Raw genomic sequence first — 24572 nt, 5'->3', positions numbered from 1 at the left:
TTTGTCACACAAGGCTTCATTCTTCGGGACCATATGGTGACAAACTGTGTATTTTCCACCCTGCACTGCTCTCACACTCTGCAGACCAAAATAATTTGGTGATAAATGAAACACAATGTCTTGCAGAGTAAATCCATTTAATCTCAGGGCTTTGTTCTTCACCCAAGGCTTCAATTATGCTCGTGGCTATGTTGCCTTAAGCAAGACTGGCTCCCACATGCTTCTGCTCTTGGGCCAGCAGAACATTTCTTAAAACAGCCCAAGGCTAACCCACAGACCTTCAGCTGAGGGACTGTTGAGAGATGCCTCTGCCAGAGAGAAGATACATGTAGCAAGATTTATGAAGCAGGTAAGGGCAAGAAATATCAGGAAGCAACAACAACAAAAAAGATGATTCTAGACCTTTTTTGGTTTTATTTATTTATTTATTTATTTATTTATTTATTTATGTAGAAGTCCTTCTCTTCACATCTGAAGCTGGCTGGAAGATTTCTGGTTTCTGGCATATCTGGTTAAAAAAAAAAGTCGAAGTAGGAAGTCTCTTTGACCGTTTACATAATATGAGTTCTAACAAGACTCTGTGGTATAATGAGATAATTTATTAACAGCCCAGGAAACAGAGGAGCCCCTGTGCCTTAGAGAGGGCCAAGAATGCCAACAGCTCCTACCAATTATGAGCAGCTTGAGAAAAGCTCCCCTCACACCCAGTCCCAAGCTGGACCATGGGTACCCATGGGTATCTAACCCAGGACACACCACTGAGCTCCTCAAACACAAGGATGTCTGAATCCTCCATTCATAAGTGCACCATATCCTGTGCTGTACACTGGGATGTGTCTGGAGGATCCACTCCACTCATTTCTCACAGAGGTTCTGGGAGTTCCTGAACTGGAGCCTTTGAAAAGTGTTATTGATAGAACGAAGCGATTTATTCACTTCATCTTTCTAAACAAATACTCATAACAGATTTACATTTAGCATGTGTGCAGAAACCTTTTGCAATTTTTGGAACCAAGCAGAATCAAAAAATATTTTTGTGTCCTATGGAGGAAAGAAAAACAAACATAAGTGAACAAATAGTATAAGAAAGAAAGATGGATGCTAAGTTGTGGATCACTTGCCTGGTTAGTCAATAGCTGCAACAAAAGTGATAATCCAAGAAAGAACTGGAGGATATGTAGGGGTCAGCAGAAAGTGCTGAGGAGCCAATACACTGTATGGACAGCCCACATTTATACACCATAGGGCACTGAAAATCTTCTTTTTCATAGTCATGGATGTTGTAACCTGTTGTTAATGGCTAAAAATGTAAGAGGGCATACAATGACTCAGAAGCTCCAAAACAGAGTTTTGGGACCCAAAGAGAGCAAGCATACTGATGAAGAACAGGTACATTTTTGATGGACCCTCAACTGTTACCTGTTTAATTCAGAGGAGGCTTTTGTTGTGGGTTGGTTTTGCTATTAGTGGTTTGATGGGTATTTTTGCAGAATCTTCAATGAGGAGGCAGAAGCAGTCTAAATTTATTGCAAGTGAAAAGTAATCCATCTTTCTTTTAGCTTCTGGGTACTAACCCTTCAGCTGTCCTAACTTTAGACTCAGGGATTTCATTGCCTATGTCCCAGACATTTGAGAAAGGCAACAAGGTGAGATGGATAAAGTCAAATATCTCCTAGAAATGAAACAACTACTAAAGCAGAGGTGCAGAAGTAAAACAAAATGTACTTTTGCTTCAGGGCATTCTCGATACTAGTTTTTTTCTTTTCATTGTGGTCCCTCGTTTCCCCACCCAGATTAAATGCAGCCATGACAACATGGAAATCCCCTGAGCAGTGCAGCTCTGATAATAAGATTATTCATATTCAACAAAAATATTATGTCTGAAAAGACTTTTAGTTTGTTCCAACTGAAACAGGAAAAAAAAGATCAAAGTGATAGCCCACTCAATTATAAACAAGACAAATTTAAAGTGAGAAGGTGTCATTTCTGGATAGTGACCAATTTGCTTGGTAGAGCCTTTCTTTAATGATATTTCTGGCTGCAAATGAGGTAGAAATTATCTTGGAGGTTTGTAGAACAATATGATAAGGAAGATTATTAAGAAAAGCATTGAAATTCTCAACTAGTCTTTTCTTAAGCGAGCAAGGGGTAGGCCTTAGGTATCACCAGGACTCAATCTCACTTATTCAAGTTTGGCTGCAATGTACTTTGGTCAAGCACAGAAAACTTGAGCATGAGAGATGAGTACAAGTAACTGCTAAAGTCCCCCCAGCTGACTCAGAGAGAGGGAATTTCTTGAAGGAGTACTGTGTGAATTTACCAGTGACACAAACAGTTCTGTGAAAGAAGTCAAGCTCTCGAGTGAGGCTCAGTCAGCCCATGGTGATGCCACTCCCCTGCACTGTGCCCATCCCCTGCTTTGTGTGGGTGGCCAGGCAGGGTCCCTCTCCTGTTGGTGGGTGGGAGGTATGGTAGAGGTCTGCTGAGCAGGTATCTAGCCTGCCTCACCCTGGGCTCTCTCTTAATTCAGTGGAGGGAAATAAATCCATTTAGGGGTTTAGATTTAATCTTTTTAATGTCTGTGTTAGGATGAGATGAATTGTGCTCTTCCCTGGCCAGAAAGAAGAGGAGAGTCATAAAACAGCAAGCCACACAGTAAATGCCAAAACGCTGGCCAGAGAGCCCAACCTGCTATTCCGTACCTACCTAGGCTTAGTGCACCTGCAGGGAATGCTTTGGTGGGAAGCCCCAGAGAGGCTCCATAATGCAGGGCTTGATACAGATTTTGGAGATCTTCCAGTCAGCCTTGCTGAACTCTTGTGGAAAAGGGGCCATTTCTTCCTATTAAAACTGGGCAGGGAATCCATAAACTGTGCCATGGCTACCCAGTGCCCCTTGCCTAGGGCAGCAAGAGACACTGCAGGACAGTCCCTGATATCCTGGAAAGAAGAAAACTTTCTTGGCTATGAGACCTGAGCTTTCTTCATTTTGGTGAGCATTTTCAATTATTTCCTTGCAAAATAAATCTGATGTGGCTTCCATTCTGAGCCTCCTTATTACAGTGTCATCATTTTTCTTCTTGCTTGGGCATTTTTATGAACTTTAGCCTCAGCTTCCCTTACACCTCTTCCCTGAAGCTTTTGTTGGTGCAGCCAGGGCTGTGCCAGAGCTTACTCTTCTGTTTCAGGCCCTCAGCTCACCTGTAGTGAGCCACATCAGTCAGCCCTGTGCATGGCCCAGCTTTACGCTCCAGTGTGCATCAGTGTATTCAGCCACAGAAAGGGTACAAAGGAAATATCTAACACCCCTTTATCTTCGGCTTTCCACCTTTGCTTTGTCTAAAGCCTGAAAAAATATAAAATTTGCAACTTTGCTCTCAGGAACCAGGTTTTGCAGGATTAGTCTTTTAAATCACACATTTTTCCTGGGTCACTGTTGCCTTATGGAGGACTTCATAGAATCACAGAAGGTTTGGGGTTGAAAGGGAGGGACCTTTGAAGATTCCCTTGTTCCAACCCCTCTGCCATGTACAGCAACATCTTCCACTAGACCATGCTACTCAAAGCTGGCCTTGAACACTTCCAGTGATGGGGCAGACACAGCTTCTCTGGGCAACATGTGCCAGAGCCTCACCACCCTCAGAGGGAAGAATTTCTTCTGTTTGCCAAATCTAAATCTACCTTCTTTTATTTTAAAAACATTTCCCCTTGTCTTGCCACTACAGGCCTTGGCAAATAATTTCTCCCCATCTTTTTTATAAGCATCCTTTACTTACTGAAAGGCCATGATAAAATGTCCCCAGAGCCTTCTCTTCTGTGGGATGAACAACACCAACTCTCTCAGCCTGTCTGTGCAGGAGGTGTTTTCCAGCTCTCTCCTCATCTTACTGGCTCACTGGCTTCCTCTGGACTTGATTCTACATGCCTTTATCCTTCTTGTGTTGGGGCTGAATGTAGTGCTCCAGCTAGGGTTTCACAAGAGCAAAGAATCACCTGCTGGCAGTGCTGCTTTTGATCCTGGTAGTTAAAGAATGAACAAAAGGAATCATACCTAATGTTTCATGCCCATAAGATTTTTCTGCCCTGGACCTGTGCACCTCTGGCAAAGTGTATGCCAGGACTAAATCATGCTCTTAGGGAGACAGAAACACAAATCACACCAGCCGAGTCAGGACCACTGTCCGTGAAACGTGCTCCCTTTCCCACTGGGCTTTACCAAGTTTGCCCTAATTAGTTGGTGGCCTGATCCAGAACGTGCTCAGTCCAGGAGTGAGAAGCTGTTTCACAGTAAAAGCTCAGCAGTTATCTTTACTTTGGCTTCCTGCCTGGTGCCACCAGCCCCGCTGTGCGTAGGCATGTTTACATTTCCCCTGGCTATAAAGGCGCAGCGCGGGTTTCGGTGTGCACAGCCCCACCGCACACATGCAGCGTGCCCAGGATGACACAGCCCAGTACTGTGCTGAGCATTTTCGCCATGTTCCTCCACACCACGTTTGGGGAAAGTGGTTGCACCTCTGCAGACGGTGATGGTGAGTCATTTCATCTTCATCTTTCCACTCACGTATGATCTTGAAAAACCTAAGTTAAGAGCTTCAGAATGCAACTGTGTGATTAAATACACTCATGTTTTAACTTCCAATCTCTCTTTAGTGCCAGTGCCTGAGGTGGAACTGGGGAATATCTAATTAATTTAATCCCCAAATCTGCTGTCCTTGTAATATTCAAATCCACATGAACTAAGGGAGACCATAACTGTATGCACAGGGCATGCAGTGCCAGACCTGTTAATGCTTTTTGTAGCTACCATTTGTGTGGGAACTTATGTCTGGGAACAGGGATAACTTTACCCTTCTGCAGCTCATGGCTGCCATTAGACAGGTGAGGTTCTGGCTTTTTTGCTCTTGACGATCTCCAAATAAAATCTTTTGATGTAACTCAAACTTGGCCCAAACTGTTCCACTTCAAAAGCCAAATTTTTACATTTTCTTTAAGCAGTTTCATCAGCTGTATCTGGGATATAGTCCCAGTCTCCCTCATAGCATGACTGATGCAGCTACTCAGGCAGGGGGTTCTCACAGCACATCACTAATGGCATTCATCCCCTACTCAGCAAATAATTATAAATTGACAGCACTTTAAATTCAGCCTTATTGTAGACTTTATGATCTCATTTAGAGAAGCAAAAATTATTTAGTAGTATCAAGATCAAAAACATAAATAAGCAGAATACAAAAACATAATAAGCAGAAATAAAACCACTGTTTCAAGATGCTATTCCTTTTCTCAACAGGGAGATGAAAAATCTGATTTAGCGATTCAGTCCCAGATCTGTTAAACTCTTATTTGTCTTACACTAAACAACAGCAACAACAAGAGTTTGTGCACTATGCCTGAAGGACATTGGCTATCTCTCAGTTATGGGTAGGTTAGAGTTCTATTGTTTGGGAACAGAAGAGTTTCCAGGTTTTAGGAGGAAAATGATTGTGTTCTTATGCTCTCTCTCAGTTAGGGAATATAATTTTTTTGCTGGGTCTTATGTATTGTAACACATGTATCCAGACAGTTGTACTACATACATATGTACATAGACAGGATATGCATGATAAGTCTTTTTCATTAAAAAACCCCAGGGATTGACTCAGAACTGCCTCTAACCACCCTGGGATTTTTATTTGCCATTTATTCATACAACTGGCAGTGGTTTAGAGCCAGCTTTGGAAAGCAGCTATGGTGAGGAATGTTCAATGCTAGTGATTTTTTGTTGGTGTCACTGAAATCTTCAGGGCTTCCCAAAATTAGATATGATTGTCAGTAACATGAGTAAATCGTGATTCCCTTATACTTGGAGACAGATTCAGAAAACCCCACTGAGCAATTAGAAGCTTTTATGACTTCTTAATGATCTCCTGTGTTTGGCAAACAGATAATACAGGGTGAAATCACCCATGATGAATATTTGACTTTCACTCTTTGCCTCTCTGACTTGCCCTGCGTTATTACAAAGTGCCAGTAGCCAACTCAGGCATGAACTTGCCATTACGGACACTCCTATGGACAGAGGAGGGAAGAGCTAATTGCAGCAGTTGCCTCCATCTCCTCCTCTCTTCTGAGCATCAGACTGCCTCCCAGCTGCTGTTCCCCAGCTAGGAAGAAGTGGTGGATATCCCCAAAAGGCCTCAGAGAGCTACAGGCAGAGCTAAGGAGGGGCAGGCAGGGAGGGGGCAGGCAGCACAGGAGGCTCACGGGCAGGGCACTTTCAATGGTTATCCTACCCACACTTGTAGGGTTTCTACGACACCTAAACTATTGTGACTAAAGCAGATTCTGCCTGAATCACATCAGTGCTAGAGGTCTCACGATTACTCTGTCCGTGGAGACAGTGCTTACCTGTGCTCTTGGTGTCGCATGTTGCTGTCAGTCCTGGCAGCTCTAGAGCATAAAGCTGAAACATGTCCTTAGCCTCTGCTAACATCCTTTTCTTCCTAAGGGCTCCTGAGATTCCTTCTGTGGTTTGAACCATCCTGTTGGATGCTGTCCAAACCCAAGAGAGAACCATTTCTGTGAAGGGCCTGTCGTGACTGTAGCTATGACAGCAGTTTTCTTCCCAGTCTACAATTGCTCCTTCCCAAGCTCTGCCTTGATTTCAGCAGAGCCAGGTTCCTGGTTCTGCCTGGTCTGGGCTTCTCAAGGCAAACATTACAATAGTCTTGTAAATCTTTAACTGAGTGAAGAGTCCTTAGCAGAATGAGTCATGTCAGACTCACCAAAACCATTCACGTAGCAAACACATTTGTGCGTGGTGGTTCTGAGGTTTAGGGCAGAAGTGAGGCTAAGACTACGTGCATACTTACATCAGACAAAAAAATTAGTCAGCCCAAGGAAAAACCATAGCAGAAATAGCATTTCAAGCTGCTTACTTAACACTGTTCCTGAGGTTTCATTATCATATATTCTATGGTTATTAAGTTATTTCCATGAATAAGAAACTGTATAATCTCAATGTGAAAATTCAATGTCTAAGTGGTAAAGTCAGCTTTCCTTCCAGTGTGGCACCAAAGCTGCACTGTGTTGGTTAAACCTTGAATGGCTGTTTGAACTGCAAGACTAAACCTTTTTTACTTTTCATTTTGTAACCAAACTGATAGAGAATTGATCCAAATTTCGGTAACTTTTCAGCAAATCAGTAGTGAATAGTTAAATTTTTTTTATAAGCCATTTATTAATAGGATGATGGAGAGGGTCTTGAGCTGATGCAAAATCTGGTATATATAGTTTGCATATACAGAGGTCACGAAGCAGCCATAAAGAGAGGCAGATTAGTCATCTTAACCTTTAAGTTTTAATACTGCCTTGAGTATAGAACAAGTCTCCTGGCAGTTGCAAGTAAAATCTTAAGAGAGACTTAGAACATGACATATCCGTGCATGTCAGTTTTGGGTGTATATACTGTATAAAATATGGTGAGTTGTTTTCCATTTTAAACAGATTCATTTCAGCTTACTTGCTATCCCCCAGATTTTGAATACACATCTTTACCCACAAGTATGCAACTGTATGTGGTACAAATATGCCACTGTATGTTTCTGTTCAAGCATGCCCGCCCTTATGATACAGGGCTGCACTGGACAAGATTCTCACCTCTGCAGGAGGTGAAACTGCTGCAGGATTTCTTCCAGAATTGAGCTGATCTCTGTGTCTCTGTCTTGAATGTGATGGTTAAATACAGCAGTTTTGTATGGGATCTGCTTTTTCTGCATTTGTGTCTGTGTCTTGTCTGTGTCTGTGTCTGTGTCTGTGTCTTGTCTGTGTCTGTGTCTTGTCTGTGTCTGTCTCTGTGCCTGTGCCTGTGTCTGTGTCTGTGCCTGTGCCTGTGCCTGTGCCTGTGTCTGTGCCTGTGTCTGTGCCTGTGTCTGTGTCTGTCTGTCTCTGTGCTTCACAGGTTCTTCCCTCAAAACAGTAACACTGGTAGAGGACACTACACTTGCTGCCCTTCAGGGAGATCTGGGCTTCCTGAGCTGTGCTGAGAAGACTACTAATAATTTCTTAGCACCAGTTGCTCATGGTGACAAATGGCTACTGAATATTAGCTCATGAGGGAGAGATCTCCCTGTGGGTTCTGGATTAGTGCAGCATCAAATGTTCCCATCCCATCACGGAAACTGGTGGCAGCAGTCCCCTTCCTAGCCTCTGCCTGCACTTTTTGTGTGTTTCTCTGCATTTGTTTTTGTGTGTTTCTCTGCATTTCTGACTGACTTCTGGACTTTTTTTCTGACTCAAAATCTGACTGTAGATGAAAGAGCTGACCATCATTTTCTCCGTGAGGGATTTTCCTTTGGAAATTTTTCAACGGGCATTTCCCCACTACATTTGTGAGTCTGAGTCACTGACACCTCACAGCAGATAGCAATAGGACAAGGAGAAACAGTTTTAAATTGCCAGAAGAGAGATTTGGATTAGATGTTGGGAAGAAACTCTGTACTTAGAGAGTAGTGAAGCTCAGGAACAAGCTGCCCCAAGAAGTTGTGGATGCCCCATCCATGGAAGGATTCAAAGCTAGTTTGGATAAGCCCCTGAGCAAACTGATCTGGGTGTCATTCCTGACCATGGTGGATGAAACGAAATGATCTTTAAGATCCCTTCCAACCCAAACCTTTCTTTGATTCTATGATTCTTTTTCTCACTGCATCAGGTGCCCCACATGGCAAGGACCTCTCTGAGAAATGGGTAGCAGAGGACTGAGCAGGGGATCATAATCCCTTGACTCAGGAAAGAGTCATGACAGCTACCCTTAACCCTTAACCACTGGCAAAAGGAGTCAGGCATTCCTGCCCCTAGGATCCATTTGAGGGTAATAATAATGACAACATTATTTTTATTTTTAATTATTTTAATGAAAATAACCCTTTGCCCATCCACTTGGCTATAGTGGGTGAGATTTTATGAAATGAGGATGAACTGGCATTATCTGCCAGAGAGGATTCTCTCAGAAGTATCATTTTTTGTATCACTAGCCTCATACCTGTCAAGTGTAGGATTCTAGAATTATGTTTTTAGCCAAATCATGATTGTGTCATTAGTCATTGAAGCTAATTTGCAGGAAGCCATGCATTCTGGCAGAGATTTCCCTCCTGAACCCAAATTCGTGACATTTCAGAAAGCTTTCCAGTACAATCAAAATGTGGCTTAGCTGCCTCATGGCACCAAAATATTCTTGCAAGTGGGTGGACTTCACTGGCATGCAGGGGGAGAGAGCAACCTTGAAAGGTGAAAACTGCTTTTAACTCCATTTTGGACAAGGTTTGTCTGCTTCTTATGAAACTGGTGGGTTGATCCTCTTTCTTTCGGGCAGCCACATGAAGAAACCACCTCCTAGGCAATGGAGCTGCAAATCAAATTCACTCACAGGTTTATTTGAGTAACATCTTGTGAATATCTCTTTAGGAACTCTTGGGGATGATGAACCAGACAATTTTGACATTGACTGCTTCAGCCAGCTGGAAATTAAGGACTCCTTTAGCAGCCTGACCTGCAATTTCACCGAGCCGCCTCCTTACAACACTAACTACACCCTGTCTCTGTGGTAAGTGCTGTCAGTCTATCCCTCAGTAAACACCTGGGAAGTGACATGCTGTGCACTAGTGTGTCACGTTGCCACATGCAGGGAAATGGGCAGCAAAGCTTGACAAAATACTGCTTGCTTCAAAGTGTTTTGCCAAGTTTGAGTACTGTATTCAGCAAAGAAGAGTAGTTTACTGAAGCAGAACATAACTCCTGAAAGAGAAAAAGAAAGAGCTGGAAGGGTCTCTAAAGGGGATTATAATGTCTCCAATAGTCCTGATCTTGCCTCTGTTGCTCTGGAACACCTGTAATATAGATGTAGCCCAGCATGAACTGAGAACTTTTTTACTTTAATTTAAATGGTATTTAAAAATACATTTTTGAAGACACAAAGCCTTGCCACAGAAAATTCTTTAGCAGAAGGTTAATTTTCCACATCCAAGAAAATACCTGCATCTAGGTTAAGACAAAAAGTCATCCATTGTCTTTGCACAGAGAGACATACAAGAAAATACACTTGAACAAGTGCACAAACCTCAAACAGTTATCAAATACATCAGTCATCTCCACTTCCTATCAAGGCCTTGAAACTCTTTCCACCCTTTTTTTTTCACTGTTGCACCAAGTTGAAGATCAGACTTTGTTTCTTGAGTGTGTAGATCCTTTTCCCTTTTTTTCTATTTTTCCTGAAACTGAAAGATGTGTGGCAGCCAAAAAAAGAAGTGGATATTTTTTCTACGTCTTTATATATTAGTCACTCATTATTTCCTTTTTTTCTTTTTCTTATAGTTTATTAGAATTTTACTATTTTCATGGGACTTATTATGGGTTTTGATTGAAGTTTTATGGCAGTTCTAAAACACGGGAGCCAGAGAAATGGAAAAAAGCTCTAAAACTGCCGTGTGATTCCTTCATGGCCAGGCTGATTGTTGACCCTCTATTTGTTACCATCTAAGTCAATAAAAAAATTTCTGTTTATCTTCGAAGAGCATCAAAACACATTGCCCTATATTTAAAAATGGCAGTGGTAAGGTAATTTTTAAAGATGCAAATGTTTTAATACATACATCTCCAAATAAATAATTGCACTTTTTTCTCAAGAGCTCCATGACGCTTAATGTGATTCATGTCACTTTGCTATTGTGCTCAAGGACCACAAGGAAAAACTATCAATCTCAAACTCCTTATTTGCATTGCATTATTTCTTATTTCACATGAAGTCTCACTTCAGTGAGATGAGAGAAATGAGCAGTCAGGATTCATCCCTTATAGTAAGTAATCGAGTCATATTAACACTGAGAAGAAATTATTATCGTGTCACTTTGGCCAACAGTACCAAGGATTACAACAATTACGCCTGCTCCGACATGAAGAAACAGGAAGATGTATTCTTCTTACAGTTCCTTGATATACTCTCAAACAGAGATGTTTGCATGTACTCAGAGATGAAGAGAAGGGTCTGCAGGAGTCTGGTTGTAACTGACATTGGTGAGACACTTAACATTTTGGATGTTTTTTAAGTTATAGTGGTAACTGGGGAAAAAACAGCCCAGCACAAAGCCTAAGGGTCAATCTGGATGACACAAAGGCAGCATAAAATAGCATTTTAGCTGGGCATTTAGAGTGGATTGAGGTGTTATTAAAGTGTGGTGTTTCCCCTGCTTCAAAGCCAGACACGATTACCCTCCATTTAAAATGCATAGCTGAATTCAGGCTGATTATGACACTGCCCAGACCTGAACATGGACTGAATCCCATCCATGGCTGAAGCAGCTGTTCCTGAGTGTGAATGGACTGCCAAGCAGGGACATTTTGTTCATTTCTGACTAGCGACTATGCAGTTTAGGGACTGTCCATCCCACAGATAGCACGAGCTCAGGGAACACAAGGTTGCAAGATCTTACTTCACATTGTGGTGTATTCTGCAGTCTGAACAAGGTGCATCCTGCACTGATAACTGTGAACAGGCTAAGACACACCAGGGACCTGCCTAAGATAAGAAATAGGAACTCAAGGGGATGAGGGGATACACAGAGTTTACTGTTCTTGGTAACCAGTGTCATTCCAGGGCAGCAGAGAAGCATGTGTAGGACAGAATCTCCTCTGTTCTTCTCTGGTGCCACATTGCTTTGTTTCCTATCGGCAGTAGGCACCGCAACATCCCTCTCTTGTGAAACATTTCTATCACAGTCCAATAGTTTTTTAATAATCTTACATTAGGTCTTATTTTATGAGCCATCCTGGACCATCTCTGGCAGTTCCTACTCTACAAACTGTGGAAGATCTAAGTATCTGAGGGTTGCAGGAGTGAGAACAATTTAAGGCTCTATGTGTTTTCTTGAGAGGAGAGAGGTGTAGCCTCTGTGTTGCTTGAGAGCTGATGTTCTTATGCAAAGAGAATTCAGGATGCCTCAGTGCCACAGCCACAAGTCCCTGCAGGTCTCAAGCACATCCACCTCAGGCTTGGCTTGGGGAAAGACCTGAGTGCTGCATTTTGGACTTGATGTATTTACACAGATGGTATTTGGCACAGTTTCCCGCACACCAGGTCAGATGTAGGTTCATAGCAAGGGTCTGGACCCACAGCCTGCTCTGGTCTATCTGACACTGTCAGATTTGTCCCTCCCTCTGTCCCACTGCCCTGACAGAACAGCCACAGTGGTACCTGAGCGCAGGTTATTCTTCCAGTGCCTCCTCCCAGGTGGGTTTTGCCAGGGACCTCCATCTCTAGCACTGACTAGAAGGACTAAATTTCAGACCTTCAAGCTGCCACAGGGGTGGGCATGCTCAGGAATTGCTTTCCAAGACTAATATCTTATCCCTCACAAGCACCTCCCCTGCTGGTGCAACTGCTTCTCTAGCAGGTCAAAACCAACCCCAGGGATCTCAGGATCCTCTCAGGGTGTAAGGATAAGCTGAGGCTCAGCATGAGGATTGCCTAACTCAGGAGAGTTCTTCCTCAAGATAGGTCACCCCCCCAGGTCTGTAACCTGAAGTAGACATTTTTTTACATTTCAAACCCTGTTTATTTTCTAGTAACATTATTCTGCTCCTCTTATATCCTGGTTTGTTGTCATTTGCAGTTAAGCCCGAAGTACCATTTGCTATAAATATCACATATGAAAGGGAGGCAAATGAATATCTTATTCGTTACTGTACACCACACTCGAGGAAGAAATACTTAAAGGACAAATTAGTACACCAAGTAGCCTATCGGGGGAAAGAAAGTACTTGGAAGGTAAGTGATGATGTATTGGTGTGCTTTCACTAATTTCCAAAACTAAACATTATCAAAATTACCTGTACCATGTAAAAATTATCAAATCTGCATTTCTGCAGATCTCCATCTGAAAACTTGGAAAGCTGCAATATTTGGAAATTTCATCAGTCAAAAGAGGTTTCATTAATTTGGGCTTTGCAGTGGGAATAGAAGACATAATGTGTTGAACCATTCTAAGTTTGCTCTTTGCTGTGGTGATTTTGCTGTTATTTTCTGTGCTCATCAATCAGCGAAATGTGTGACCTCTTTACTTATTTTGCAAGTTTCTTCACATCTCCTTTTCCATTGAATGCTTCCAGGCTTCCAGTGCAGTCCTGCAGTTCTCCCATCTCAGGCTATCTTAGTCTGCAGCTGTGTGTGAGCTGGGTCTGACTGGGGCTGCCCAGCTGCAGGGATCTCTGTGTCCCCTGTCACTAGGGCAGCCATGCAAAAGCTAAGTCACAATGTTTGAAAGCATGGACTACACCTGAGTTTTACAGAGGGAACACAGTGTTGTCCACAAAAATCAGTTTTGTTACCTGGAGTGCAACAAGCCAATAATTACATACCTGATAGAGACATTGATCGTTATAGTTGCACAAGCCTGGATGCTCAGTGGTATTCCACAAATCAAGCACACCAACTACCACAACATTTTACTATTTATACATTTTAGCAAACAAGCTAATTAGTGTCCCTAGGCCACAAGTTACATAGTTCTCTTAATAATTAGTGTTCCATCTTCTATCAGTTAATGATTCTCTCACGTCTCCTGCTAATTAGCCCACAGGCTCAGTCTTTGTTTTCTCTTGAGTTGGTGGCTCTCATGACCCAGTGGGCCGTGAGTCAGCAGTCGTGATCTGCTCCTTCCAGAACTACCTTCTACCCAGTTTAGAGCTGATTCAGCACAGTCAACAGTAAAATTGTCTTTATTAGTGTCTTCTTTATCTTGGGCATTATACCAAGTGTCCTTTATTATGGCCCAAAACAGAATTACCTTCTACCCAGTTCAGAGCTGATTCAGCACAGTTAACAATAAAGTTGTCATTGTTAGTTTCTTCCTTATCTTGGGCATTATACCAAATGTCCTTTATTATGGCCCAAAACTTCTGTACTCTTTGTGTCCATTACCATCATTATATCTTTCCCAAGCTTTGTTAACCTCCTCCCAGGTCCTACACCATCAAAGCATGTCAAGACCCAAAACTTAACAGGGCAATTCTACCCACAAGTAATTTCTTTTTCTAACACCTGGACATCACTTAGAATTTGCTTATTAACTGCTCTCTGTTTCACAGATTAAATCTCCCTCCTTGTTGATTAGGCTTGAAAATATACAAAGATCAAACATTAAAGAACTTAAGGGAAAAAGAAAATGGATTCAGGCAGCAAAATACATTGAAATGGAGGGCATCAGAGCTGCACTGCAGGATTTCAGCTTCTTCCCTGTAACTGCTCTCTCAGACATTTGTCTTTTTATGCTGCAAAAATGTATTTTTTTCTCCATCTCTCCTCTAAGCCTTTTCAGGGAAGCATATATCTCTTACTGCAGTGTCAGCTGCTGCAAAGCACAGTTAATACAGCTGTTTTCCAAAATTTACCCAGCATTTGTCTCTCTTCTCAATACTATCTGGACTACGATGCTGTTTAACTAGGCTGATGCCCTGATAAGCACCTGTGTAATAGCTAGAGAGATGGAGTAAACAGCACAGTATTTCAGGGATGCACCTGATCTCATATATTTTGATGAACTCGAGGATAATTCTCCACTACCTGCTGGAAAAATAATTGTATTTTTTTGTGTGTGTGTGTTTAGACAATAGAGTCACCATACCTTCAGGTAAAATTGCTGGGGAAAAACCTTGAAAATGAAGCATCGTATGAGGTGAAAGTACGTTCTCAGCCCAATGGAGATTATTTTAAGGGCACATGGAGTGAATGGAGCACTTCCAAGAACTTCAGGACAGCACGAGATCAGCGTTCTACAGAAAGCTGTAAGGGCTGAAAACACTTTGGTCCTTCTAAGGAAAGCAGAGCTGGGGCCTGGGCTCCCTGGACAGCCTCAGCAGCAGTAGGGGTGAGAGAATGGGGAGGGAAGAGCTCCTGGCCACAGCAGGGTCAGCCCTCACAGACACAGGCACTCCAAGGAGGTGACTCACAGAGCAGCTGGGTCGCTCTGGTCTGAGGCTGGCTCTCCATGAAAATTTAAGTCTCACTCAGAGGCAATAAGGTCAAAGGAAATGCTGCCATGAGAGCATTAGGGTGTGGATGCAGAGGCAGAGGAAGGCTGACTCACTGTTTGTTTCTGGCTGGCTTGCCAGGAGAAGGAAGAGCTTGCACCAGGCATTTTGGGTAAGGCACAAAAAACTGTGAAACATGACCCTGGGCTTGAGTGTGAATATGGCACTTGATCCACAAATGCAACACAGGATAAAATCTCCTCACTGCACATGAATAATCTTTGTGGTCCTTGGGTGCCTTCAGTCCCCAGGGGCACCTCGGCATTAGGGGTGTTAGAAGTCATCTCTGTGCTGCTGTGAGGACACAGCGAGTGCTGGTTTCAGTGCACGGGAGGTGCCAGCACACTTCAAGTTGCTTTAATCCGGTTTGTGAACCCAACTCAAAGCTCAGCCAAGTGCTGATGCTCTGGCAGCCTGTCATTTCCCTCCTTCATGGATGCAGGAGAAATGAGCCATTGCATCAGTCCAGTGATAGGCAAGTGCAATGCTTGGTGTTAATTCCTAATTTATCATCTGAAAAGACATCATAGTGCTTAACAGTGGCTTAACAGTGAGATGTTTACATGCATTGGCTGATGTTCTTTGTTTTCCTTTAGATAGCAGTGTGGTCACCGTTATACTCTCCATCCTGGGATTCATGCTGTCTGTTGTCATGATTGCACTGATCGTAGTTTTTTGGGAAAACAGGTAATCTCTTTGTATCAGAAAAGGTGTTGGAACCCAATCTTGTTCTGACAGTTGTATTGCTTTCCCTGTTACACTTATGAACTATTCTGTCTCCATCTCTGGAACTCTGTATCAAGCTGATGGCAAGCAAAGAGTAGAAAGGAGCAATATAAGAGATAGTGTTGGCAGGCAGAAGATGACCTGCCACTTGGACCAGATTTCAGTCTTGAGCTCAAAACACTGGGACTTTTAGTGAGCCAAAGTCACCATAATACGCTTAAAAACTCAGTGTCCCACTGGAAGGAAATTTATCTCACAAACTTCAAGCAAAATCCAGAAAAGAAAAGGGCTTGTGGGTTTTAGTAGACTCCTAAGAAGTGTGGAAATAGCATGCCAGTATGATGACCTCTTTCACTTGCACAGTTGAGTCAGCAGGGTGTTTGCTCTGCAGTGCTTTCAGAAGCAGCAGGGCAGAGCCCTCTGCAACAGGGACTTGATGGTGTCAGACACCAGATCCTGGCCAAATCCTCTTCCAGCCAGCCATGAGGTGAGATCAGGCAGAAGTGGGACGAACAATACATTCATTACCCAAGCACTCCTTGGTCTGCATTAGGGTTTTTTTCATGTATCTGCTACACAGCAGTAGATAGATACTGTAAATACATTTTTAATGGCATGGCTCACTAGAGCTGACAACCTTAAGAAAATTAACAGATATGCAGATAATGTTATGAAACTAGAATCTGGAGGGATAAAATCCAAGTTTAACTGTAGAAGATTAACTCCTTGCAAGACAAAAAGCCCAGGATGCTTCAGTGACATACAGAGCAGCCTGTCCATGACACCCAGCTCAAGAGAGGTAACTCTGTGTGAGCTGCTTTTTGGGACAACGCTTGGGCTGTGTTAACTCCAGAGTAACACGTGGGGATTACCGGGCAGTGTTAAATATGAGGATTACCTGGTCAATTCTAGTTGGCTTCAGCCATACCATGTCACAAACAATTTTATAATTAAACATTTTAGACACTGGAGTTATCTGCCCTAATGCTCCTTTCTTCACAAGTACAGAGGTAGCTTGAGATTTCTTGTTCTTGCATTTTACTGTTGCTAGGAACTTGCAGTTCTCTAACTTTGCTATGAGTTTACAAGTTTTGCTTATATAAAACTGCAACAAAAACAGGTGGAACTTTTTGATCCCAGATATTTAGGTTTTAAAAACAAGAGGGTTTTATACATGTGCATAGACACAGCCACACAGACACATAAATAAAATTAAATATATATTCATATACATGTATAATTATAACACAGCAATGATTGAACATCAGTTAGACAACATTCTCCAGATCCATCATAACTGAGAGTATCAAGCAGCACCACATGGGAACTTTGCTAATCAAGGCAAAAAAAATGAAACCTGTGGAACAAGGCTGCAGGACAGATGTCTGAAGCTTAAATTGCTGGCCAAGGAATGCCTTTCTTTGAATTAATTGAATATGCAGAAGCAAGTATCAGCAAACTTCCATTTTAACCACAGCATTTTCTTGCACTTGCAGAAAACAGTTTCACTGCACAGAAGCCTATTAACACAGCTACTTGAAAACATGGATCAAACTCTTTGCCAGTATTATTTGCTGCATTTCCAATACTTAGTGAAGTGTCTTCTTTTAACTGTGACAATTTGTGCACTCCAAAGAACAATGACTTTTTGGTGACCTTCACAATTCCCCTTCTCTTGTCTGGTTTATTTTGATGCTTCTCTGTTTTTATTCTGGATAATGCTAGCCAGCCCTAAGGCTTTGTGAGAACTATCACAAATGATGCAATATGAACCTCTATGTTGAACCTCAACATAGCCCTCTTATGCTGCTTTTTGTCTACTGTGGCTGTTTCAGGATCAAGCCTGCTGTATGGCCAGACCTTCCTGACCATAAAAAAACACTGGAGCAACTATGCAAGAAGCCAAAAAATGTATGTTCTTCCACTGTTCTTTACACCTGAGTATAGACTCTTGGGAACAAAATTAATGCTTCTGAGAGACAATATATGCATTTGGTGAATGAACTAGGACATTTTTCAGAAATTAATTCTACATTTCACTTAAGAGAGGCCACATTTGCTCAAGCAGATATCAATCAAAGGTATGAAAATAACATGAATTGGTCTACTGCCTGAAGTTTGACTTGTGCAAAGTAACTACAGAAGTCTTGGGAAGTTGATACATAAGAAAAGCTGAAGGAATTAAGTTTGTTTATAGAAGAAAAGGAAGCTTGGGTGGAGAATACTGCTTACAACCTTCCAGTACCTAAGGTGTATGTAGAGAGATGGGAAAGGTACTCACACCACAAGGCTGTGTGGTGACAGGATCAGAGGCAACAAGCATGTGTTGCTTCAAGGCAGACTTTGTTCAGATACAAAGAAAGAATCTTTCTTCTGTAAATAATTAAAAAGAAAGAATCTTTCTTGTGAAAGAACCTTTCTTATGAAAATAATTAAATACTGCCTTGCCTGCCCAAAAACAAGGTAGGTTCTCCCCTGGAAATATGCTGAAGGCTTGGCTTCTTAGGGCTCTGGTCAAGGTCTTGCTTCTGGCAGATGGTTGGACTCCACAGCTCCTTTCCAACCAAGATGCTGCGGTGATTCTAGGAAACTGTGATCATGGGGCTGGATGGGGACTTTTTGCAAACATCCCTGATGATCCCCATGTACCCTGACGTGGCCAGCAGTATTGTTTGTACATCATGCAATATACTAACTCCTTTGCAGTTAAAAGCTAGATGGACAAATAAGCGCATTTCAGTCCCACTACACTAGCATATTCTTAATTTCATAGGAAGCCTAACACAGCTCTCCCAGCCCCTGTGCTCTCCAGTTTAGGGATTCCTAACATGTTTCAGGAAGCTGTGGCAAGTTTTTACTTCCCTTGCTGTAAAATTAAGAAGGTAAAACTGAAAGAAACCACCTGGGTGGGCACATTCCTTCCTGTGAAATGGCAGGCATGCAATAAACACCTGTCTCAGAAAAGTCTCTGAAACACTCTACAGAGCATAAAACACTCTCCAGGGGTACTACCCGGAGGACAACACAGGATAGATGAAGTTAATAAGAGAAAGAGATTTTCAGACATGATAATTTATTCTGTGCTAACCTATTGTTCCACCTGTTCAGGGTTAAAACTAGAGTTAAATAATGAAGACCCTTCTAAAATCAAATACATAATCAAGTTTATTTGTCTGTTTTTATATTTTATTTATCTTGATTTATCTCTTCTCTTAAGTTACCACCCACTGTTGACTAACTGTGCTGTTCCCTTTGCCACACAGAATTTTGATACAAGCTTTAACCCAGAGAGTTTTGGTTATGTTCATATCCAGAAAGTGGATGGCCTTTGGGCAAAAGCTGAACTGGAAAATTTTCTGCAGCCATCAGTTGCTCCAGAGACAAGCCTTCCAGAAAAATTCAGGAGTGGATCAGACCTGAGGATGATCCCTGTGATGGCAGACAAAAACAGCCTAAACCTGCCCATGTCTGATAAAGGAGTCTGGCCAGCTGAAGCCCTGCACAGGCTTCTGGGGACCAGCCAGTTTGCAGTCACTGAGGGCAGCTGCAGCTCCAGCACGTATGAGGTTTGCCACGGCAACAGGGTGCCCCTGCACAATGCTGGTTTCAACCCTTCCTCCACTTGTTCCCTGGATCCTTCTGGCCAGCCCCATCCAGAGCCCCTAAATGACAACACTGTATCCCAGATGCTGCCTAACAGCGACATGAGATCACCAAACAATGAGGAAGCCTATGTCACAATGTCCAACTTCTACAAAATTCAGTAAACCTCACAAGAACTACAGCATGCATTTTTTTTTTCTCTACCACAAGCAGGATACTGAAGCTTTCTGGTTTTGTTTTCCTGTTTCCTGTGAGTTCCCACCTCCTTCATGCACTCTGCTCATGGTGCAATGCTACACCTGCAGGGAAGTGGGTTCTCCTACATTTCAGTGAGAAGTACCCTATCTCAGCATTCACCATGCTGCTAGCAGTCTTCACTGCAGCAGAAGTTAAATTTAATTCAATCTGATTTTGATCTACAAATCTGATTAATCCAGAGGAGTGACAATGTGGTCCCAGCTAAGGATCACAGCATGTCTCGTAGAAATTAATGAACTCTTTTGTTACCCTCTTGGTTACAGAGTTAAGCTCTTATTAATGCCTTAGCAAGAAATATGGCAATAAATAGCTTTAAAATAGAATCCAATCTCTTTTAAACACTGGTGGGTCAAGACTAATTCCCCTCCCCAGTCAGACAAAAGACAAAAAGACAGTAAATTAGAGTTGCTTTCAAGTATTAGGTGCCTGGGGATTCAGGAGCTTGAGCATCACAATGAGAGTTAGCTGAGTGCCCAGCAAAAATATTACACGGGCCCACCTGAGGGAGTAGTTTCCTGAGATGGATTTAGTTTTTGGTTTGGGGAGGTATTTTTGTGGGGTTTTTTAGATGCAAATTAAAACAAAGCAAACCCTAAATGCCACTACTTTGTGCAATTGGCAAAGACCTGCCCTTAAGCCAATTACAAAATCCACAGGTACTTCTGCTAATACTTTTGAGGTTTTCAACATTTCATGTACTAACTAGGTGAAGCAAATTCCTTTCTCTTCCTAGAAGTTGAATTAGGTCTGTAAATTGCATAATGTTGTCCTTTTCTGCAGCTCTTATGCAATTATTAGTGTAGCATTTCAGAGCTTTCCATTCCAGAGGCTGGGCTGACCATGTTTGTTTCTTAGCATTATTCTCAATGGCTGTGATTGCACACAAATACTATGAATTTGGACAGACAATGTTCTCATGCAACATCTGATATAGGAAGATGGATGCAATGTCATGGATCCTGACAGTGATCACAAGACCTAATTTGTTTTTTTTAAAATAACTTATAATTTGCCAAGAGATGTTTTTTATTTGTTGGTATTCTTTTTTTCCTTTTTTTTTTTTTTGCATTATGACTTTTTTCTTTATGGTATTACATTTATATTTTTTTTTACATTATGGCTGAGCCACTTCACAGTCCTCCTTGGATTCTGCATATTCTGGAGCACACACTTGGAGATAAAGCTGCTACAGCCACATGGTTGCATGACAGCAAAACAGTGTGGCCATGGGACATCCAAGCTGCTTTCTTGCACTCTGGACTTGGGGTTCACCTCATTGTGCAGTCTCAGTTTCTTTAGCTCTTTTAAATTCTTCTTTATCTAGTTATACTCACATTTCCAGAGTCTAAGGGTAAAAAGAGTACTCTCTTATCCTCAGAGGATGAGATGCTCTGATTTTTTCTGACTGGTAATGGTCATGAAGATGTCACAAAACCTCAGCTGCTTCCATCTGCCTCTGCCAAGACAGCTTTGTGCCACCAGAGCAAAAGAATGAAATCAGATCACTGAATATCTCTTGCGGCCTTGTTTCAAGAATATATGGCAGAGAGTGGGGCTTGCATTAAACTCAGTTGCTTGAATCAGAATTTAATGCCGCAGTAGACAATACAAGCCAAACAGCAATTCTGGACCACATCAAGCCAAAACCAGCCTTCCCAAGACAGCACTCCACCTCCTCCACCTCCACCCAGCACCAGGGAAACTATCAAGTGGGGACAAGCTAACAGCTACTGTGGGCAAAGGGGCCTTGGATTTGGCTCAAGACATTCCAGTGGCATTTTACAGAATGGTTTTTATTGCTGTTTATCGCCGAATGAAGTATTAATTGATGCAGAAGAAAAATACCAAAGCCCTGGGCATTCATTTGTTTTATAATGCTTGTATTTCCTTTCAAAAAGAGCTGCTGATAATGTTTATACTGTGAGAACTTGCACAGTGTGACTGTAGATACAGACAAACTATACTGGAATGATACCTTCTTCCAATGACACAGTGACAAACAAAAAGGGGATAGAGGAAAAAGCAAAAGCACGTCAGGAAAATCCTCTGCAGTATGTGCTATGCTTCCTTCAATTTTTGTAATTCTGTAACACATTTGTTGGATGTATGCAGATATAACCACTTTCAGCTTTGTTTTGGGGAAAAAAAATAAAGTCAAATATGCACCAAAGCCAGAAACACCACAAGCATTTCCTGTCTATGAACAAGTTATATATAGTCCATATATAAGGATACAGCCATGGCTATGTCTGAACAATCTGTCAAGTAGCTTCCTTATTCTACATGACAGCTTCTCCAGAGCCATCCACAAATTCCCTCAGTAATCACACAGTTTTGATTAGCTTTTACACACTCCATGCAATTCCTTCAGCACAACTTTCTTTATCCTCCTTCTGCCTCCTAAGTGCTCTTACTCAGCTCTATACCCAGACCAAGCCTGCTGACACTGGTTTCCCTGTAGCTGCTTTATGACACAGTGCCTGGAGCTGCCTGCTCCTCCCTGCCATGTGCACAGGGCTCCAGCTCCTCTCCTGCAGTCATGGTGCCACACAGATGCCCTCCCATCTTTGCTTCTCCCCTTCTCAATATGCAGCTCATGCAAATGCCTCCTACCATTATGAGCACTCTTTATCCTGCACTATGCAAATGTTTCAGCTGTACACAAATAGACTATTGTCAGTTATAACAATGAGTCATGGTCTAATTCTAATGATGCTGAAAAACACCAATTACATATCAAGGCAATAGTCATCCCCAGCTTAAAGCGTTAATTTGTTTACCACCTTTACCAGTTTGTTCCTACCCTTGTGCACATTCATTAGACAGGCTGAAAAAACATACACAAACACTGTGTGTGTCACTGGGGTAGCAGATGACCAGATAAGTGTGGGGAGCAGGATGACTGCTTCTGCCAGGGTGGAAGGGATGGCTGAATGCCTGTGATGTGCAGTAAAGTCTGGGCTATGAAATAAAACTTGAAAGGGTGGCCTGATGAGCAGTGCCACAGGGACATGTGGCTGAATCCAGGGCAATTTTCGGCAGGCAGAAGCTGACTATGAAGCCATCTCTTCTGGCAGCAAGGAACATGGTGATGCTGGCAGGGTATTTCTGCAGGGTAGGAGCATAGCTTCTTAGCAGTAGTGTTTATTGATTTGAAGGCCTGTATTTGTACAGTGATACAGCAGTGCTGCAGCCTGGGGGGGGAGAAGCAGTTGGATTTTAGTCAATACACTTTTAAATCAAGCTAGTTATCTCTGTGGTTGTGGGGTTTCTGAAACTATCATTTAAAAACAGATAAAATGTGATATAAAGAAGACTTACCACCTCTGTGAAGAACTATTGTATAGTCAAACACCTCCTTATTACTGTGATCATGAAACCGCCCAGATTAACACTCCTGTGTGTCACAGAGCATTGGCAAAACAAATCTAATGTACAGACACACAGGAAAACAACTGATAATGCCAGAAAATGCAATTGCTAAATTATACCGACTATATAATCTCTTGCTGACGCGGCAGCCCCAGGTTTCTGCCAGGTTGGTTTTCCCTTGGCTTCTAAGCGCCACCTGCTGAAACACGAAGCCACGTGTCAGAGCCCAGGGTTCGGACCCTCCCTGGCGCCATCACATCGGGCAGCTCCAAGAGCGTTGCTCAGGTGGGACCTGGGGGGAAAAATCAAGCCCACAACAAACTAAGAAATATTTCACTTATTTGTAGTCTGTGGCCCTAAGGAAGTTTGGGCAAATAAAAGCAAAAGATAGAGTTTCTAGGATTTCTTCATCCTTAAAATGAAGTTGGCATTAGTGTTCACAGAAGCACTGACTCCATAGCAGTAATTCAGAAATTCATCTTTTGTAACCTAAGAATGAGAAAAGCAGTGTTTACAAGGGTGATGGCTATATACTGTGGCTCAACAGACTCTATGCTTTGCAAATACTTCTTTTGCATCTTCCAGGAAAGTCTGACTTTTACATCAGACTCTCCTAACCTGACATTAGGATGTATGGCTGCAGCAAGCTCCAATATAGAATTTAGTTAAATGACACTATGGTCAATGGATTAAAAATAAATAAGTAAAATAAAATAAAATAAAATAAAATAATCTGGTTATTGTTAAATATTGATGGCATAACTTACATGTCACCATGTCACAATGAAATTAGATTAGTCCAACATCAGGCCCCAAAAGTTTGTCAAACAGAAAAAATGAGACACAAAGCAGAAATGCATTGATGAAAATGTCTAAAGGAATAAATCTATGCCACAGTGTTGGAGCTTCTCTAACATATTCTGACATTTTTTTCCAGTAAATGTACATAAGCTAAAAAAAACCCCAACTCATCTGTCTTTTTAAAGAAAAGAAAAATACTGCAGCTTTTGAAAAAAATACCATGTTTTCAATAAAAAAAGGAACAGATTTATCTCAGGAAAATAAACACTTCTCACATTTTACCACAACTCTGCTCTTCCACACAAAGCCAGACTTGATTCAACTTCCACAAAACCTTACACTTCCTTTCCAAGATATTCAACAAAGGCTGGATCCTGTTCCCCATCTCCAACTGCAGCTCCTGTTGGGATCAGCAGCAGTGCTGTGAGCTGGGGTGAAGCCTGGGTCCAGGTTTTTGTGCAGGTGGGGCTGCTGTACCTGGAGCAGCTCCTCCAGGCAGGAGCATGGAAGTGGTGCTAGAGCCAGAACCAAGCTTGCTTTGAAACCACATGGGTTTCAGACTCAGCTGAGGCACAGCAGTCTTGCCAGGGGGCTGCTGCAAATAGGCAGCTTTCAGACACCTGAGGACTTGATGCTAAGCACAGACTCCTGAGGATCCTGCTTTCTGCTCACCCTAGAAGAGAGGAAAGGCAAAGAAACAGGGTGAGCTATAATCACAGTGACATAGACATAGTAGGCAGCTGCTGGTAGTGCCAG

The 24572-nt window shown here is 42.3% G+C and overlaps 1 protein-coding gene across 1 annotated transcript; it reads left to right on the top strand.

Moving 5' to 3' along the window:
* The first annotated feature begins 4403 nt into the window (after positions 1-4403).
* IL7R (interleukin 7 receptor) lies at positions 4404-22028 on the top strand. Its single transcript, XM_083882842.1, has 8 exons — positions 4404-4528; positions 9441-9579; positions 10891-11045; positions 12641-12795; positions 14633-14810; positions 15653-15743; positions 17618-17693; positions 19046-22028. The coding sequence occupies exons 1-8, from the start codon at positions 4438-4440 to the stop codon at positions 19547-19549; spliced, it is 1389 nt and encodes a 462-aa protein (XP_083738968.1). The 5' UTR covers positions 4404-4437; the 3' UTR covers positions 19550-22028.
* Positions 22029-24572: the final 2544 nt, after the last annotated feature.

This window comes from Zosterops lateralis (assembly GCF_965231275.1).
Source record: "Zosterops lateralis genome assembly, chromosome: Z".
In the NCBI taxonomy this organism is placed as follows: domain Eukaryota; kingdom Metazoa; phylum Chordata; class Aves; order Passeriformes; family Zosteropidae; genus Zosterops; species Zosterops lateralis.
Note: the sequence above shows the minus strand (reverse complement) of the source record. Positions and strands in the feature narration are given on the sequence as shown.

What these genes read in the sequence shown, in the direction of transcription:
- IL7R (XM_083882842.1), top strand. Translation starts at nt 4,438, where the DNA reads ATGACACAGCCCAGTACTGTGCTGAGCATTTTCGCCATGTTCCTCCAC. An exon ending in AACTACACCCTGTCTCTGTG is followed by an intron (nt 9,580 to 10,890) that starts GTAAGTGCTGTC and finishes TTTGGCCAACAG; the next exon opens with TACCAAGGATTACAACAATT. An exon ending in TCTGGTTGTAACTGACATTG is followed by an intron (nt 11,046 to 12,640) that starts GTGAGACACTTA and finishes TGTCATTTGCAG; the next exon opens with TTAAGCCCGAAGTACCATTT.